The sequence below is a fragment of the Oncorhynchus kisutch genome, linkage group LG6 (assembly GCF_002021735.2).
Source record: "Oncorhynchus kisutch isolate 150728-3 linkage group LG6, Okis_V2, whole genome shotgun sequence".
Lineage (NCBI taxonomy): Eukaryota > Metazoa > Chordata > Actinopteri > Salmoniformes > Salmonidae > Oncorhynchus > Oncorhynchus kisutch.
The window spans coordinates 76,592,334-76,610,787 of record NC_034179.2 but is presented as its reverse complement, the minus strand read 5'-3'; the positions used below and the strand labels follow the sequence as shown (position 1 = coordinate 76,610,787).

At 41.7% G+C, this 18,454-nt stretch overlaps 1 protein-coding gene and 1 pseudogene across 1 annotated transcript; both read left to right on the top strand.

Annotated features, from left to right (window-relative positions):
- Nucleotides 1-1,061: 1,061 nt before the first annotated feature.
- On the top strand, nucleotides 1,062-15,752 carry LOC109883310 (tetraspanin-1). The gene is made up of 8 exons (XM_020475331.2): nucleotides 1,062-1,306; nucleotides 6,543-6,618; nucleotides 11,504-11,719; nucleotides 13,829-13,903; nucleotides 14,204-14,311; nucleotides 14,483-14,608; nucleotides 14,970-15,062; nucleotides 15,219-15,752. The coding sequence occupies exons 2-8, from the start codon at nucleotides 6,562-6,564 to the stop codon at nucleotides 15,276-15,278; spliced, it is 735 nt and encodes a 244-aa protein (XP_020330920.1). The 5' UTR covers nucleotides 1,062-1,306; nucleotides 6,543-6,561; the 3' UTR covers nucleotides 15,279-15,752.
- Nucleotides 15,753-15,995: 243 nt separating this feature from the next.
- On the top strand, nucleotides 15,996-17,741 carry LOC109883309 (WD repeat-containing protein 74 pseudogene; annotated as a pseudogene).
- The last annotated feature ends 713 nt before the right edge of the window (nucleotides 17,742-18,454 follow it).

Here is an 18,454-nt window from a genome sequence, read left to right as displayed (position 1 = left end):
TCATTGATGATGAGTAAGTCAAGGTACTTGAATGCTAATGCTCTAACCTGATATAAATGGTCATTAGACTTGATATAAATGGTCATTAGACTTGAGCTAAAATCATATACTCACCACAATACTGTATTAAAGTATCTGTCCAGTGTTTCCATATTTCTATTAAATATGACCTAGGGTAATTACAATATAAGTGAAATAGTTTTACTTCCAATTTATTTTAAGTATGTTAAAAAGCAGCTTTTCTGTGTTGGAATGACATCATCCTCTGAGGAAATACAAGCATTTTTGACACAGTCTGTTTGAGATACAGGTTTGAGGTGGGTTTTATTCAAGTGTTTTTTTCCCCCCTCCAATTAATGCTTTGGCCACAAGAGTATAGGATGAGTCAACAATGTAATTTGGGTACGAGTTAAGAGAATATTAACTTTTACAAGTTAGGTTTTCAATGGACAGTTACTTTAAGGTTAATGTTGAAAAATAGATAGGCAGTGAACTAGTCAATTCACAGAAGCTTGCGACTCCATAAGGTTCTGTTTCAACAGGCACTGTTTCAACTGGTAGGATACTGTTTGATTGCTTATCATCGAAGGTGGTGAATTGAAAAATAAAAGTTAATCTGGTTATTATACATTTATTACAATTTACCTCCTCCAAATCCCTCCATCACTGTCACTCTGGGTATTTTTAAAGCTCAACTCAGATTCCTGCATGATTGTGAAAGTCTACTTTTCATTAGAGGCTGTCATGGGAAGATCTAGGTCAAAGTCTGAGCAAATTTCTAATCAAGAGAAACATTCCGACTGATGAATTATCCTATGTCTACAAAACAATGCTTTCAATGGAACTCACATAGTAAGGTCTTATAGTATGTTAATTAAATAACATTTTCTTAACAATCCATAGATATATTCTTTCTCTGCATCCATACCATTCACGTCTCCAAAAGCCCACTTTGATATACAGTGATGCCACAGGTAAAAATGGTGATAGAATGTGCTTATGCCTGTGTGTATGTAGCTGTAACATTGCTGTGACACTCCCTCAGGTGGTACTTCTACTCCACAGGGAAGTGAGCTCCTTGCCTCTGAAACCTGAATCACTCCCACCTGTTTGCCTCAGCACGCCCCTCCCTCACTGTTTATAACCAACCTGCAGCCACCGAGAAGCACAGGAAGAGAACGAGAGAGTTTGTGTGTAGAAGAGAAAAACGCAGTACAGGTCACTCTCCGAGAACACAGGTAAATCAGCCTGTTTACTGACGCCCACATTCGCTCTCCCAGCAACAGCCTCCATCACCCCAGTGAAGGTAAGGCCCAGACTCCCTTTCTTTCTCTGAGTCTCAACGAAACCTGTTGTACCACTCCACTGTAGGGTAAACAATTGTAAGTGAGAATAACAAGGGTTGACTCATCTGGTTGTTGAAAATGCCCCATAGAGTAGTAATTTGATGTTGTGTTTTAATATTATCCTGTAGTCGGGTGCAGTGACAACATGGATTCCAACAATTCATTATTTGTTCCTCTCCTGAGACCTTGACTCAAGCCTGTAATTATTCCTCTCTACAACCAGGTTTCCATCCAACCGTTTTAGGCGAGTAAAGTAGATGTCGGATTAAAAAAGAATGTACCGGCCTAATGGCAACAGAACATTTTTCGGTAAACTTTCAAAATGTGGACAAAACAAAATACGCTAGACAAGATGAGACCTTTTTGTGTCGGTAAAATGAATTATGCGAGAAATGTAGGTGGAAACGCTTTTATGCGCAAATATTGAAATAACCATCATGTCGAAGTAAATTTGGGAGTCACGCGATGATTTGTAGTCCCCCACTACGATTTGTCGGAAAGCATGAACTGTATTAGGTTACAGATCAAATAAATCAGGATGAATTTAACACGGTTGTGATAGTGAAAGGTGCTGAGCTTGATGCGCCTTCCCAATAAATATCGAGGGTCTTATTATGGTGACATGATAATCGATGTTTTGCTGCCATTTAAAAAAAAAATCTCACTCTTTTGTCCATGATAATCTCATACGTACGCTTTAGCACGTGCCAATACAAGTGGACACTTACTATAGAGCCCCACAATGGAGGCGTCATAATGCCCATAAAAGCTAGCGGTCAAACAGGAAAATGGTTCCAATTGTTTTTCCACCATTCATTTTTTTTCCATAGGGGATTTTTAGAAACACGTGTTTCATGCTGTGGTACTTTATGTTGCTTAAGGCACCTTTTTTTTGTGAGAACCATCAGTAGAGTTAAATGGAATGGAAACTTGTTTAACTGAAAAATATATCTTTATGTGCACTACGTTGCATGCATAGCCTTTTATTTGAAGCAAGCCAATTTGATGGAAACTCATCTCTGCAGGGAAAATGCGCATAGTTTATATGCAAATTTTAGAATATTCGAATGAAAATCTGTCGCCAATTGGATGGAACATAGCTCATCCTTTTAGATTTGTCCAGTGTTTAGAGTTTTAGCACGCTCAGCTCAGACAGAGAGTCTGACTGGGTTGTCTCTCTGAGTGAATTACTGTATATACTCTTCCTGACAATTATTTAGATTTGTCATGATGGAATATTTTCATGTATTACCATTAATCCAAAACCCCATAACTCAAAGCACTACCCTAGGGCTCATGAGGAAACCCACCTTCAACAATGTAATCCTTCATACATTTCAAACTTTCCCATTTTGGAGTAGACTACATGTTAGGAATTGTCATTGAACCATATTAGGTCAACTGTTACACGGGATGACGGCTGACTGAGATAAAGCTTTGATAAATATGATGTCCATACTTTCTTTCCTCTAGTCGTTAATTGGCATGTTCGTCAACAGACATTTGTTATCTTGATCATCATTCCGGGAAATGTTTGTCACCAGGTGTGTCCCCACTGGCTTCCTTGTGGATGAATTCATTATCCTAGTCTTCATGACTGAATACCACATTACTCCTAACATGATATCAACAAAGCTATGCTACTCACTGTGTCATTATTCAGCAGCTTAAAGAATACTTGCCTGAAATTCACCTGATCATTGATTTATTTGTTACGTTACTCTTGTCTAAATTCTATTCTCATTTAGCTGCTTTGTGTTTATTGCATTTTAATTTTCAAAGCATGTAAAGTCCTAAGGGCCATAGCTACTGTATATTATACTCACCTTTGTCTTTGTACTGTGTGTTGATGGCTCTTGGCTGGGATGTTTTCTTAGTCATTTGCATGTGACTGTGTTTGTTAATACATCACCAGGCTAACTATGGCCACCGCTGTTGCCCATGGCTTTGTGAAGGTAGAAGATGAGTGACCACTTGCAGGAAACCCTCTGGGAATGAAAGGGGGAAAACCAATTCAGGATATGTTGCTATGTGCCCTCTGGCCCATTCATGAGTAACCTGATGCTCATGGCTAAACATTGACACGGTGATAAACATCCTGACGTTTAGCATCCATCTCTCAGTACTTGTACTGTATGCCGATGCCATTTCACTCTTTTTTTTTAATTTTTTTTATTTCACCTTTATTTAACCAGGTAAGCTAGTTGAACAAGTTCTCATTTGCAACTGCGACCTGGCCAAGATAAAGCATAGCAGTTCGACACATACAACAACAGTTACACTTTGATTGAACAAAACATAAAGTCAATAATACAGTAGAAAAAAAGAAAACAAAGTGTATATATACAGTGAGTGCAAATAAGGGAATTAGGGCAATAAATAGGCCATGGTGGCGAAGTAAATACAATATGGCAATTAAACACTGGAATGGTAGATGTGCAAGTAGAGAGAAATAAATAAATACAGTATGGGAATGAGGTAGATGGGTTGTATACAGATTGGCTATGAACAGGTGCAGTGATCTGTGAGCTTCTCAGACAGCTGGTTCTTAAAGCTAGTGAGGGAGATGGGGAAGCTTCAGTTATTATTATAATTTTTTTTTTTGGGGGGGGGGATAAAAAAAAAATATATATATATATATATATATAATAAAAATTGCAGTTTGTTCCAGTCAGTGGCAGCAGAGAACTGGAAGGAAAGGCGACCAAAGGAGGAATTTGCTTTGGGGGTGACCAGTGAGATATACCTGCTGGAGCGTATGCTACGAGTGGGTGCTGCTATGGTGACCAGTGAGCTGAGATAGGGCGGGGCTTTACCTAGCAGAGACTTGTAGATAATCTGTAGCCAGTGGGTTTGGCGACAAGTATGAAGCGAGGGCCAGCCAAAGGGAGCGTACAGGTCGCAGTGGTGGGTAGTAGATGGGGCTTTGATGACAAAACGGATGGCACTGTGATAGACTACATCCAGTTTGCTGAGTAGAGTGTTGGAGGCTATTTTATAGATGACATCGCCGAAGACAAGGATCGGTAGGATGGTCAGTTTTACGAGGGTATGTTTGGCAGCATGAGTGAAGGAAGATTTGTTGCGAAATAGGAAGCCGATTCTAGATGTAATTTTTGATTGGAAATGCTTAATGAGTCTCTTAAAGAGTCTGGAAGGAGAGTTTAGTCTAGCCAGACACCTAGGTATTTGTAGTTATCCACGTATTCTAAGTCAGAGCTGTCCAGAGTAGTGATGCTGGATGGACAGGCAGGTGCGGGCAATGATCGGTTGAATCGCATGCATTTAGTTTTATTTGCATTTAAGAGCAGTTGGAGGCCACAGAAGGAGAGATGTATGGCATTGAAGCTCGTCTGGAGGTTAGTTAACACCGTGTCCAAAGAAGGGCCAGAAGTATACAGAATGGTGTCGTCTGCGTAGAGGTGGATCAGAGAATCACCAGCAGCAAGAGCGACATCATTGATGTATACAGAGAAGAGAGTCGGTCCAAGAATTGAACCCTGTGGCACCCCCATAGAGACTGCCAGAGGTCCGGACAACATGCCCTCCGATTTGACACACTGAGCTCTATCAGAGAAGTAGTTGGTGAACCAGGCGAGGCAATCATTTGAGAAACCAAGGCTGTTGAGCCTGCCAATAAGAATGTGGTGATTGACAGAGTCAAAAGCCTTGGCCAGGTTGATGAACTCTAAGTACTCTATCTGGGACCGTATAAGAAACACACTTATGGATACTTTAGTCATAACATCAGAAAGACAATGACACATGTCAATCAGAAACTCCTTGACAGAGTTCACTGTCACACTACTGGTGCTACTGCCACAGAGTGCTATTGGTTTGTTATTGCTGTTATTAAGAGTACAGTACAAACCGGCTGTCATTTAGTCACTCAATCACTGTTCCCACCCTATAGGGTCATATGCAGACAGACCGTCCTCAACACACATAGAGGTAAAGGGCACCACACTGGGTCATAGAACAGAGCAGGATGAGATGATCCATAGATGGTTTAACTTGCAAAACGGGACAGGACATAAACCTGCGGTTTGTGTGTGTGTGTAATGGTCTCCTGTGTTTTAATAGCCCTCTAATTGACGCGAGGAAGATAAAGTTCCTTACAATTTCCTTGTACAGTTGGACACTGTTCTCATCTGAATATCAGACCACTTTGAACATTTTGATAGCTTTCTTGTAATTAGATGACTTTTTTACATTCAACATTTTGTGGCCCCAGGTGGAAGGGTTGTCAGACATCGAGTGAATTACTGTGAATACTCTTTCTGACAATTAGGCTATGGGACTGGTCAGCCTCTTGTATAATTTTAATCTGTTTAGGGGCCCATTGTAAATGACAATGCAGTGGGACATGCTGCCTTGTCATTGCCTTTGTACTTTCCTTAATTCTAAAGCAAAGGCTCACTTAACTCTCATTGGTGTTGGGAAAGTGTACTGTACAGTAAATGACATGACATTAGTACAAAGAAAAACAAGGGTGCTCTTGACTGTTCAAGGACGATACGGTGATAGGGAGGATAAGTTAAGTGGCTGGTGTTTTTCCCCACTCCTTTCTTCCCACGTCTTACTGTAGATGACAAAGGGCTGGTTTCCTGGTAACAAGTCAAAGACAGCAAACAGCATCAAGGAGTGTGTAGAACTGTTAATCCGTCATCTAATTAGCCAGACATAACAACTCATTGCAAATGACTCGGAACAACTCTGCTAGAGTAGTAGAGAAACGCTTTGTCTCTGTTTGACAGAATATATATTTGCTTCCTTAGTGACTGATTGTGTCCACAAAACCATAACTGTCACCTTCCAATATCATTCAAATGTTTATTCAGGTGTAGAAGGGTTTGTGGTGTAAGTTTACAAGATAAGATTGTGACCAAAACCCTCAACATACAATTTCCAAAATGTCATTGATATAGAACATCATAAGAACTACATAATTTAGCTGTTTTGTTAAGATGATACTTCCCCATTGAATTAAAGAGAACCTTCGGTCATTATGCTTCCTCCTCTAAACAGGCCTATAGACAGTAGGCTACAGACATAGGCAGTAGATTTAGACTTTTGACCTCTGATCTCATCTTAATGATTCAGAAGTCTCATTGTTTAGAAATTCTTTCTCATCATTACCATAGATGATTATTCATAACAATGTTCCCTTTCTCACCCTTTCCTCTTTTCTTCCAGGCAGAATAATTCATCAAGAATGGGTTGCTTCGGATTTCTCAAAGTCATGATGTTTGCTTTTAATGGCATCATCTTTGTAAGTTGGAGATGTTTTCATCTTTTTAAGTAAATTATTGCTGATAATAGCAGAGTTCAGTTATGCTTCACAATAATGAATCTGCAGGCAATCAGAACACTCCTTATCACTTACCACTTCTTATTCTGTGCCCCAGAAAAACAGTATCTAAATTGCAACATGAGAAAGTTATGAGACCATGAAACAAAAGGACAGACATTTGTTATGGTTTTACTACTTTTTATGAGACCGACATATCATTTTGGACCAGATAAGATTAGGCACAGAGTAGAATAGCGTGATGTGCTGCCAGCCAAATGCAGCATGAATGTCAGAGAATGCGAAGGAGCTATTAAATAAATAAAATTTAATTTTACTGGAAAATACCTATGTAGGCATAACAAAATAAAGATGAAAGGAGAAATGTAGCATGTATTCATTCCTCTTGACTTTTTCCACAATTTTTTTGTTACAGCCCGAAATCAACATGGATTAAATCGATAAAAAATCTCAACCATCTACATTACAATACCCCATAATAACAAACTGAAAACATGTTTTTAGAATTTGCCAATTTATTGAAAATTAAATACAGAAATATCTCATTTACATACACTTCCATTCAGAAATTTGGGGTCAATTTAAAATGTCCTTGTTTTTGAAAGAAAAGCATTTATTTTTTTTGGTCCATTAAAATAACATCAAATTGATCAGAAATACAGTGTAGACATTGTTAATGTTATAAAATTACTATTGTAGCTGGAAACGGCTGACTTTATATGAAATTTCAAATGAAATGTATTTATATAGCCCTTCTTACATCAGCTGATATCTCAAAGTGCTGTACAGAAACCCAGCCTAAAACCCCAAACCGCAAGCAATGCAGGTGTAGAAGCACGGTGGCTAGGAAAAAAATAGTATCTCTACCGCTCCTGCTGTCTCTAGAGTTGAAACAGCAGGTCTGGGACAGGTAGCACGTCCGGTGAACAGGTCAGGGTTCCATAGCCGCAGGCAGAACAGTTGAAACTGGAGCAGCAGCACGGCCAGGTGGAATGGGGACAGCAAGCAGTCATCATGCCAGGTAGTCCTGAGGCATGGTCCTAGGGCTCAGGTCCTCTGAGAGAGAATTAGAGAGAGCATACTTAAATTCACACAGGACACCGGATAAGACAAGAGAAGTACTCCAGATATAACAGACTGACCCTAGCCCCCCGACACAAACTACTGCAGCATAAATACTGGAGGCTGAGACGGGAGGGGTCAGGAGACACTGTGGCCCCATCCAATGATACCCCCGGACAGGGCCAAACAGGCAGGATATAACCCCACCCACTTTGCCAAAGCACAGCCCCCACACCACTAGAGGGATATCTTCAACCACCAACTTACCATCCTGAGACAAGGCCGAGTATAGCCCACAAAGATCTCCTCCACGGCATTATATGGCATATCTACATAGGCATACAGAGGTCCATTATCAGCAACCATCACTCCTGTGTTCCAATGACACGTTGTGTTAGCTAAGTCAAGTTTATAATTTTAAAAGGCTAACACGGAATCCAAACCGGCTGCACGCGTGCACCATCGTGCATACATTTATTTTGTCCCCCCACACCAAATGCAGGTTACAATATCAAAACAAACTCTGAAACAATTACATTAATTTGGGGACAGGTCGAAAAGCATTAAACATTTATGGCAATTTAGCTAGCTTGCATTTGCTAGCTAATTTGTCCTGAGATATAAACATTGTTGTTATTTTACCTGAAATGCACAAGGTCTTCTACTCCGACAATTAATCCACACATAAAATGGTCAACCGACTCGTTTCTAATAATCTCTACTTCTAGGCCTTTACTTCTCTTGACTTTATATTGCGATTGGCAACTTTCGTAAATTAGGTGCAATACCGCCACTGACCTCGTTCATCTTTCAGTCACCCACGTGGGTATAACCAATGAGATTGCACGTGGGTACCTGCTTCTATAAACCAATGGGGAGAGGCAAGACTTGCAGCGCGATCTGCATCACAAATAGAACTGACTTCTATTTTAGCGCTTGGCAACACAGACGCTCGCGAGCAGTGTGGGTGCAATAATTGAATAAAATGTATTTTGCCACGCTCGCTCACGCGACGTGAACGGTGTAGTCAGCCTGTAATTGATCATTAGAAAACAATTGCAAAAGGGTTAGCACAGCTGAAAACTGTTCTATTTAAAGAAGCAATACAACTGGCCTACTTTAGACTAGTTGAGTATCTGGAGCATCAGCATTTGTGGGTCCGATTACAGGCTCAAAATGGCCAGAAACAAAGCACTTTCTGAAGCTTATCAGTTTATTCTTGTTCTGAGAAATTAAGGCTATTCCATGCGAGAAATTGCCAAGAAACTGAAGATCTCGTACAACACTGTATATTACTCCCTTCACAGAACAGCTCAAACTGGCTCTAACCAGAATAGAAAGAGTGGGAGGCCCCGGTGCACAACTGAGAAAGAGGACAAGTACATCAGAGTCTAGTTTGAGAAACAAACGTCTCACAAGTCCTCAACTGGCAGCTTCATTAAATAGTACCCACAAAACACCAGTCTCAACGTCAACAGTGAAGAGGCGACTCCGGGATGCTGGCCTTCAACTAGTCTACAGAAGGCCAGTTGTATTGCTTCTTTAATCAGAACAACAGTTTTCAGCTGTGCTAACAATTGCAAAAGGGTTTTCTAATGATCAATTACAGGCTGACTACACCGCGCACGCCAACGACCATCTGCATTGCCAAGCGCTAAAATCGAAGTCAGTTCTATTTGTGACGCAGATCGCGCTGCAAGTCCTGCCTCATCTCCTCATTGGTTTAAAGGAGCAGGTACCCACGTGCCATATCCTCATTGGTTATACCCATGTGGGTGACTGAAAGACAAACAAGGTCAGTGGCGGCAATGCACCTAATTTATGAAAGTTTCCAATCGCAATATAAAGTCAAGAGAAGAAAAGGTCTAGAAGGAGGAGAGATGACTAGAAACGATTCGGTTGACCATTTTTATGTGTGGATTAATTGTTGGAGTAGAGGACCTTGTGCATTTCAGGTAAAATAACAACAATGTTTATATCCCAGGACAAATTGGCTAGCAACAGCAAGCTAGCTAAATAGGAAAAATTAGCTAGCAAGTGCAAGCTAGCTAAATTGCCATACATGTTTAATGCTTTTCGACCTGTCCCCAAATTAATGTAATTGGTTCAGAGTTTGATATTTTAACCTGCATTTGGTGTTGGGGGACAAAATAAGTGTGCACGCACGCAGCCGGTTTGGGTTCCGTGTTAGCCTTTTAAAATGATAAACTTGACTTTGTTAACACAACGTGCCATTGGAACACAGGAGTGATGGTTGCTGATAATGGACCTCTGTATGCCTATGTAGATATGCCATATAAAGTCAGCCGTTTCCAGCTACAATAGTCATTTACAACATTAACAATTACTACACTGTACAATGTCTTTTGAACGATAGTGTAAGTATTCACACCCCTTTGATATGAGACTCCAAATTGAGCCAAGGTGCATCCAATTTCCCTTGATCATCCTTGAGAGGTCACTACAATTTGATTGGAGTCCACCTGTGGCCAATTCAATTGTTTGGACACGATGTAGGAAGAAACACACCTGTCTATATAAGTCCCACAGTTAACAGAGTATGACAAAGCAGAAACCTTACCATGAAGTCCAAGTTACTCTCCAAGATAGACTTGTGATGAGGCATATATTTGGGGAAGGGTATAAAACAATTTCAAGAGTGTTGAACATTTTCAAGAGCACAGTAGTCTCCTTAAATATGGAACTACTCAGACTCTGCCTAGAGCTGGCCATCCGACCAAAATTAACAACCGGGAAAGGACCTTGGTCAGGGAGGTGACCATGAACACAATGACCACTCTGACAGAACTACAGTGTTCCTTGGCTGATAACCTGCCAGAAAGACAAGTCTCCACAGCTCTCCACAGCACTTCACCAATCTGGGTTTTGTGGGAGATTGGCAAAACAGAAGGCGCTTCTGAGAAAGACACATGACAGCATGCCTGGAATGAAAGACTCTGAGATCATAAGGCAAAATATTCTGTGGTTTGATGAGACAAAAATTTAATTATTTGGCCTGAATGCAAAGTGCTATGTCTGGAGAAAGCCAGGCACAGCTCATCACCCATCTAACTTCATCCCTACCGTGAAGCATGGTGGTGGCAGCATTATGCTATGGGGATGCTTTTCAGCAGCAGGGACTGGGAGACTGGTAAGGATAGAGTGAACAAGGAATGGAGCTTAATACAGGCAAATCCTTAATGAGAACCTGCTTCAGAGTGCAAATGACCTTAGACTGGGGTGTGATTTACATTCCAACAGGACCATGACCCCAATCATATACCCAAAGCAACGCTGGAATGCTTCTGAACAAGAATATGAAAGTCCTTGGGTGGCCCAGCCAAAGTGTTGACTCAAGGGTGTGAATACTTATATAAAGTAAATGGGATTTCTGTATGTAGATGAGGAGAACATTTTTTACTTTGTCTTTATTTAACTAGGCAAGTCAGTTAAACAAATTCTTATTTTCAATGACTGCCTAGGAACAGTGCGTTAACTGCCTTGTCAGGGGCAGAACGACAGATTTGTACCTTGTCAGCTCGGGGATTCAATCTTGCAATCTTTCGGTTACTAGTTGAACGCGCTAACCACTAGACTGCCTGCCGCCCCTTAATCAATTTTGAATCGAGACTGTAACAAAACCAAATGCGGAATAAGTCAAGGGGGAAGAATACTTTCAGAAAGCACTGGATGGGCATGTTAGGTAAGACGAAGGGCAGCAGTTGATGTGTTCTTCATTGAATTAATAGAAACCACCCAACAATGCTATGCTCTCTTCCCCCAGTTGGCGGGCGCTGCCATCCTGGGCGTAGGGATCTGGGTGAAGGTGGACAGCGGCTCGATCCTGGGGCTCCTCAAGGGGATAAAAGATGCTCCAGCGGAGATGAACCAGATCCTAAACGTGGGCTACCTGTTGATTGCTGTGGGGGCAGTGCTGCTGATCATAGGTTTCCTGGGTTGCTGTGGCGCCATGAAGGAGAGCAGGTGTATGCTGCTCCTGGTAGGTCACCTCAAACATGAGCTCTTCAGTATATGTGCTATTTTGTCACCAATGTGATTGACACTGACTCTGTGAACAAGCTTGATTGTCAAGCTCCTCATCTCTCCTTTCAGAATTTTCTACAGTAGAGTAGGTAGCTACACGGATAAATGAAACATTTCAAAGATTTTACTGACTTACAGTTCATATAAGGAAACCAGTCAATTGCAATAACTTCATTAGGCCCTAATCTATGGATTTCACATGACTGGGAAGATGTGCATCTGTTGGTCACAGATACCTTAAGGAAAAGGCGTATTTCAGAAAAACAAGTTAGTATTTGGTGTGACCACCATTTGCTCATGCAGGGCGACAACTACTTTGTATATTATTATGCTTTTTTTTAAACCTTTTTTCTCCCCAATTTGTACTTAGTTTTGTCCCATCGCTGCAACTCCAGTACGGACTCAGGAGAGGCAAAGGTTGTGAGTCATGAGTTCTCCGAAACACGACCCATCTCGACACTGCTCGCTTAACTCGGAGGCCAGCCGAACCAATGTGTCAGAGGAAACACCGTATAACTGGTGACTGAAGTCAGCGAGCATGCACCCGGCCGCCACAAGGAGTTGCGAGATGGGACAAGGACATCCTAGCCGGCCAAACCCTCCCCTAATCCGGACGACACTGGACCAATTGTGCACCAATTCATGGGCCTCCCAGTCGCGGCCGGGTCCAACACAGCCAGGGAACAAACCCGGATCTGTAGTGACGCCTCTAGCACTGCGATGCAGTGCATTAGACTTCTGCGCCACTTGAGAGGCCCTTCCTTTACATAGAGTTGATCAGGCTGTGGAATGTGGCCTGTGGATTGATGTCCCACTCCTCTTAAATGGCTGTGCGAAGTTGCTGAATATTGGCGGGAACTGGAAAAAGCAGTCATACACGTCAATCCAGAGCATCCCAAACATGCTTAATGGGTGACATGTCTGGTGAGTATGCAGGCCGTGGAAGAACTGGGACATTTTCAGCTTCCAGGAATTTTGTACGGATCCTTGCGACATGGGGCCGTGCATTATCACACTAAAACATTAGATGATGGCGGCAGATGAATGGCACAACAGTGGGCCTCAGAATCTCATTGTATCTCTATGCATGCAAATTTCCAGCGATTTAAAATGCAATTGTGTTTGTTGTCTGTAGCTTATGCCCACCCATATCATAACCCCACCGCCACCATGGGGCACTCTGTTCACAACGTTGACATCAGCAAACCTCTCGCCCACATGACGCCATCTGCCCGGTACAGTTGAAACTGGGATTCATCTGTGAAGAGCACACTTCTTCAGCATGCCAGTGGCCATTAAAGAGGAGCATTTGCCCACTGAAGTTGGTTATGACACCAAACTGCAGTCAGGTCAAGACCCTGGTGAGGACAACGAGCATGCAGATGTGATTCCCTGAGACAGTTTGTGCAGAAATTATTTGGTTGTGCAAACCCACAGTTTCATCAGCTGGTCCCGGTGGCTGTTCTTAGACAATCCCGCAGGTGAAGAAGCAAGATGTGGTCCTGGGCTGGCGTGGTTACACGTGGTCTGCGGTTGTGAGGCCGTTTGGACGTACTGCCAAATCCTCTAAAACAATGTTGGGAGGCGGCTTATGGTAGAGAAATTAACATTACATTCTCTGGCAACAGCTCTGATGGACATTCCTGCAGTCAGCATGCCAATTGCACGTTCCCTCAACTTGAGACATCTGTGGCATTGTTGTGTGACAGCTGCCCATTTTAGTGGCTTTTTATTGTCCACAGCACAAGGTGCACCTGTGTAATGATGCCGTTTAATCAGCTTCTAGATATGACATCTGTCAGGTGGAAAGATTATCTTGGCAAAGGAGAAATGCTTACTAACAGGGAAGTAAATTATTTTTTGCACAAAATGTGAGAACTAAGCTTTTTTTTGCATATGGAACGTTTCTGAGATTTTTATTTCAGCTCATGAAACAGGACCAACACTTTGCATGTTGTGTTTATATTTTTGTTCAGTATATATGAAATGTGTGCAAATGTACTGTAAACAGTTTTCTCAGTCCAACCACTCAATCTCTCTTATGGTCTCCTTTTCCTATTTCTAGTTCTTTGTGATTGTGTTGGTGGTGTTCATTGCAGAGGTGGCTGGAGCAGTGGTTATCCTGGTGTTTAAACCCTTGGTAAGCGTACATGGTGCCCATTCACTCTCCTCATATTGCTAAAGGGGGTTAAAGACTGTCTGTGGAGAATTTGATAAAAAGACTACACTCTTAGAAAAAAAGGTGCTCTCTAAAAGGGTTCTCATAGGCAAACCCTTTGAAGAACCCCTTTTGGTTCGAGGTAGAACCCTTTTGGTTCCATAAGAACCCTTTCCACAGAGGGTTCTACATAGAACCACAGACTGTTCTACCTGGAATGCTACCTGGAACCTTTTGGAACCCTTTTTTCTAAGTGTGTGTGATTTGTGTTATGTATTTCAGGCAGGTGAGTTGATTGAGAAACTGGGCACCAAAGTGGTTCAGAACATTAAGAAGGACTATGGAGAAAATGTAGACGTCACCGCTCTCTGGAATGCTACTATGGATACGGTACTTTACAATATCCTGCTGGCCTGTTTTAATACCTTGGAAATGACATATTAGGCCTACAAATAATGTCTCAAATTACATTGTAATTTTTATATGCTTGTGTATTAGAAAGCTTATTCAGTTTTGTCAACAGAATTGTTCTAATATGAACTGTCTCCGTGTCCACTCTAGCTAAAGTGCTGTGGATTCTACAACTATACAGACTTCACTGGCTCTCCATTTGAAATACGCACCCATCTCTATCCTCAACAGTGCTGCCACGGTGCTGTTTTCAGCTCCTGTAATGATACAAGTGCTGTATGTTCATGTTTTAAGTATCCCTATATTTCTGTTATTACTGTGATGTCACTCTGTTATTAGTACACCTGCGCAATAGTCTCACTGTTGATGGAACTGGCCTGAGTATAAGGGTGACGGTGTACGGTGAAGTAAACGTTGTTAAACTGGAACCTAGTCGTTGTCATTTTGGGTTAACACTGTAGTCAGTGCGGGTCCAAACTTGGTACGAGATGTGAACTCATCACCTCAAGTTAATCACACTACATCCATACTCAAACTCATCAATGGAAGGCCCATTTGAGAATGTAACACACTTTACAGTTGAACACCCAGTGGCCTCACCTGTCTAAATCACTATTACATTTGTGTGTCCCCATAGACGATCACTGGCTGCTTCCCAAAGTTTAAGCAACTGATTGATGAAAACACTATTGCCATTGTTGCAGTGGCATTGGGAATCGCTGCCCTTGAGGTACTGTTGACTCCTTCCCTCTGTCTATTTCAAGGTCACAATCTCATTGTTTTGAAATGCCACAAAAGTAATGTGATGTGTTCAGTTTCGTACAGCGGGCTTTGTTTAAAAGTTTAGCATAACCAAAGCATTTATTTACTGTTCCTGTTTCCCTAGATAATGGCGATGGTTGTCTCCATGACTTTGTACTGCATAATAGGCTCAAAGAGTGACTGAAAACCAGTGGAGGAGGGAGGGCCGTAGAGTCATCTGCCTGGATGGCATCTCTGGACACTCCTTGGGACAACTACCAGGGTGGATGCATAACAATCTCTGAAACCACCAAGGCTGAAGAGAAATCTAAGGAAGCTTTGTGATAAGGAGAGGCGCCCCACCACTGAGCCAGTTTAAATTAAATCCTGTACAAGATGATTGGATATGGAAAATGTCTATTTGTATTGAAGTCTTTTATTGTATACATATTTCACCTAAAAATGATGCTGTCTTACATTTAGATTGCAGCAATACATTGCGTCCTAACTCCATTCCACTCTGCACAGTATCATCAAGATTCATATTATAATAACATTATCAATTCACTGTCAGGACATATGTGCCACTTTTTATAATTTTATTAATTGATTTTCTACAGATGCTACATGCTCTGGAGAATTAATAAAAAGGTTGCAACTTGCAACGCTCTGAAAATAAGTTTAACTGATTTATTGCATTGTAACTGGGGCGGCAGGGTAGCCTAGTGGTTAGAGCGTTGGACTAGTAACCGGAAGGTTGTGAGTTCAAACCCCCGAGCTGACAAGGTACAAATCTGTCGTTCTGCCCCTGAACAGGCAGTTAACCCACTGTTCCTAGGCCGTCATTGAAAATAAGAATGTGTTCTTAACTGACTTGCCTAGTTAAATAAAGGTAAAAAAATAAAAAAAAATAAAAAAAATAAACTTGTATAACGGCAATATTTTTAAAAGTACGTTTGTTTAACTCATGTTTTGGTATCAAAGGCACACATCTTTCCTAGTCCAAGTTCTCTCTAAAATAGTTCAATCTGTGTGGTGTCCATCTGCTGTTTGAATTTCTTTCTTTAGTGTCTGTTCAGAAAGGATGCAAAACGGAGATTCACCACAGCACAGAGAATAACATGTTAGAATTTTTGTTTTGTTGACAATATTTTTGTTCTTTTTCATGACAGACAAAAGTCAAGTGTGCTCAGTATGGGTGGGATCGGAAACAGGGATATTAAAAGGAGTGAGCCTATCCAAAAAACAGGCTTTCAACTTCTGAGATGAGCGGCCCGAGCCTGGACCAGGAAGTGTGTGTCGTAGGCTGGGGAGATCAACATGAGACTGAGGTACTGGTGGGGTCTGAATGGCACAGTGAAGACATTTAGCACAGAGAAGGGCATCTTTGCTGAGACCAGACAGTGTGTGGAGAGCACCCAGGGCAGGTTCACAGGACTTGCCGTCAGACAGTGCTCTGATCACGTGTGTGGAGACTGGACTGCTGAGGGTCTGGAAGGAGGGCAGGACAGACACAGTTGAGAGAAATGCTGGGACGAATGTTTGTCGGATGTGACCGACTCCCTCGCAGCGCAACCAAGTGGCCACAGGAGGGAAGGAGAATGACCTAAAGGTCTGGGATCTGGAGAGTACTGAAACACCCATTTTCACCTCCAAGAATGTATGTAATGACTTGCGAATGCCAGAGTGGGTTAAAGACATGGCCTTCATCCCAGACTCGATCGTCACCTGCACAGATTGATTCACCACCAGGTGCGAGTGTATGACCCAGCCTCTCCCCAGAGGCTACCGGTTCTGGAGGCTCATTTTGGGGAGTACCCCCTAACAGCCCTCTCCCTCCCTGCCAACCAAGACTGTTGTAGTGGGCAATACACATGGAGAACTCGCCATCATAGTTTTGCAGAAAGGTCTGGTGCGTGGGTGTTTGAAGGGAATGGCAGGAGTGCGGGGGCTTCAGTGCCACCCCTCTCCCTCTGGTGGCTTGGATTACTTTGAGAGTACACAGCCTGGAGGACTGCTCCCTACAGCACAAGGTGTATCTGAAGTCACTACTCAACTGTGTGCTTCTGTCCAGCAAAGATCTAGAGCTGAGCAGATCAGCAGTAACCGGAGATGTGAAAGAAGAGGAAGCTGAAGTGGATGAGGGTGGGACACTATGGAGATGATAAAAGACCAGGCGAAGAAGAGTGCAACAGAAGAAGAGGAAGCCGTAGTTACAGGTGTAGAGAAGACTACGAAGAAAAGAAAAGTGGTCAAATGACCCACAGTGGAGAGCTTAAGGAAAGGGCTGTGCTCTGAGAAACGCAGAAGATCTAGAGGTCTGCCAAAAGTCTGTGTTGCAGATGTACAGAATGTTTTCCTGTTGAGTCTGTACTGCAATAGCTGTAGTTTTCCTTTAAACTAAACTCACTCTGGAATTGTTTGCATGCCCTTCTATACCAACTTCCTTGAAATGTAGCTAACATAAATTATTTTATATATATATATATATATATATAATTATTTTTGGCAACAAAAGTGTATTGAATGTACAATATCCCCAGGGCTATTACAATATCTTATAGAACTCTGAACATGATCGGTTATTGTAAGTGTGTGTGTGTGAGACAGTGCAACGCCCCTAATAAAACGACCGATGACGTCTGGTTTCAAATTTTCAAAATTAAAACACAGCACAGAGTTTTTATTAATCACCCAACTTCTTGCAAATTCTTTAAATAATAGTCCTGTACAAGGTATTTCCATAGCTGGTAAAGAAATTATTATAAGCCAGCTGGCTGACGATACTACACTTTTTCTGAAAGACGCTAACCAAATTCCCATATCGATCAATGTGATTACAATCCTTTTCCAAAGCGTCTGGTCTATATCTTAACATTAAGAAATGTGAACTCATGGCTGTCAAATATTGTGTGACACCTTCATATTATGGTATTCCAGTAAAAGAAGAACTTCCATATTTAGGCATAACCATTACAAAGGATCAGAAGTCTAGAGGCTTACTAAATTTTAACGCTCTTATTTAAAAAAACCAGAAGAAACTAAATCAATGGCTACAGAGGGACTTATCTTTAAAAGGTATAGTCCTAATAACCAAGGCTGAAGGTATCTCTAGACTAACATATGGTGCTCTATCTTTATACCTTGACCGTAAAATAAGCAAGGAGATAGACCAGATGCTTTTCAACTTTCTTTGGAGAAACCGTACCCATTACATTAGGAAAACTGTTGTAATGAACACTTATGAGAATGGTGGACTGAATTTTCTGGATTTTACTACTTTAAATAATACTTTTAAGATCAATTGGATAAAACAATTCCTAAGAAGACCCACTTCTATCTGGAATTTGATTCCTCATCATGTCTTCTCTACTTTTGGTG

Bases quoted from the DNA above. Each gene is read 5' to 3' on its own strand.
- LOC109883310 (XM_020475331.2), top strand. From the start codon at position 6,562: ATGGGTTGCTTCGGATTTCTCAAAGTCATGATGTTTGCTTTTAATGGC. The intron at 11,720-13,828 runs GTAGGTCACCTC...TCCTATTTCTAG, and splicing joins GCAGGTGTATGCTGCTCCTG to TTCTTTGTGATTGTGTTGGT. The intron at 14,312-14,482 runs GTACTTTACAAT...TGTCCACTCTAG, and splicing joins GGAATGCTACTATGGATACG to CTAAAGTGCTGTGGATTCTA.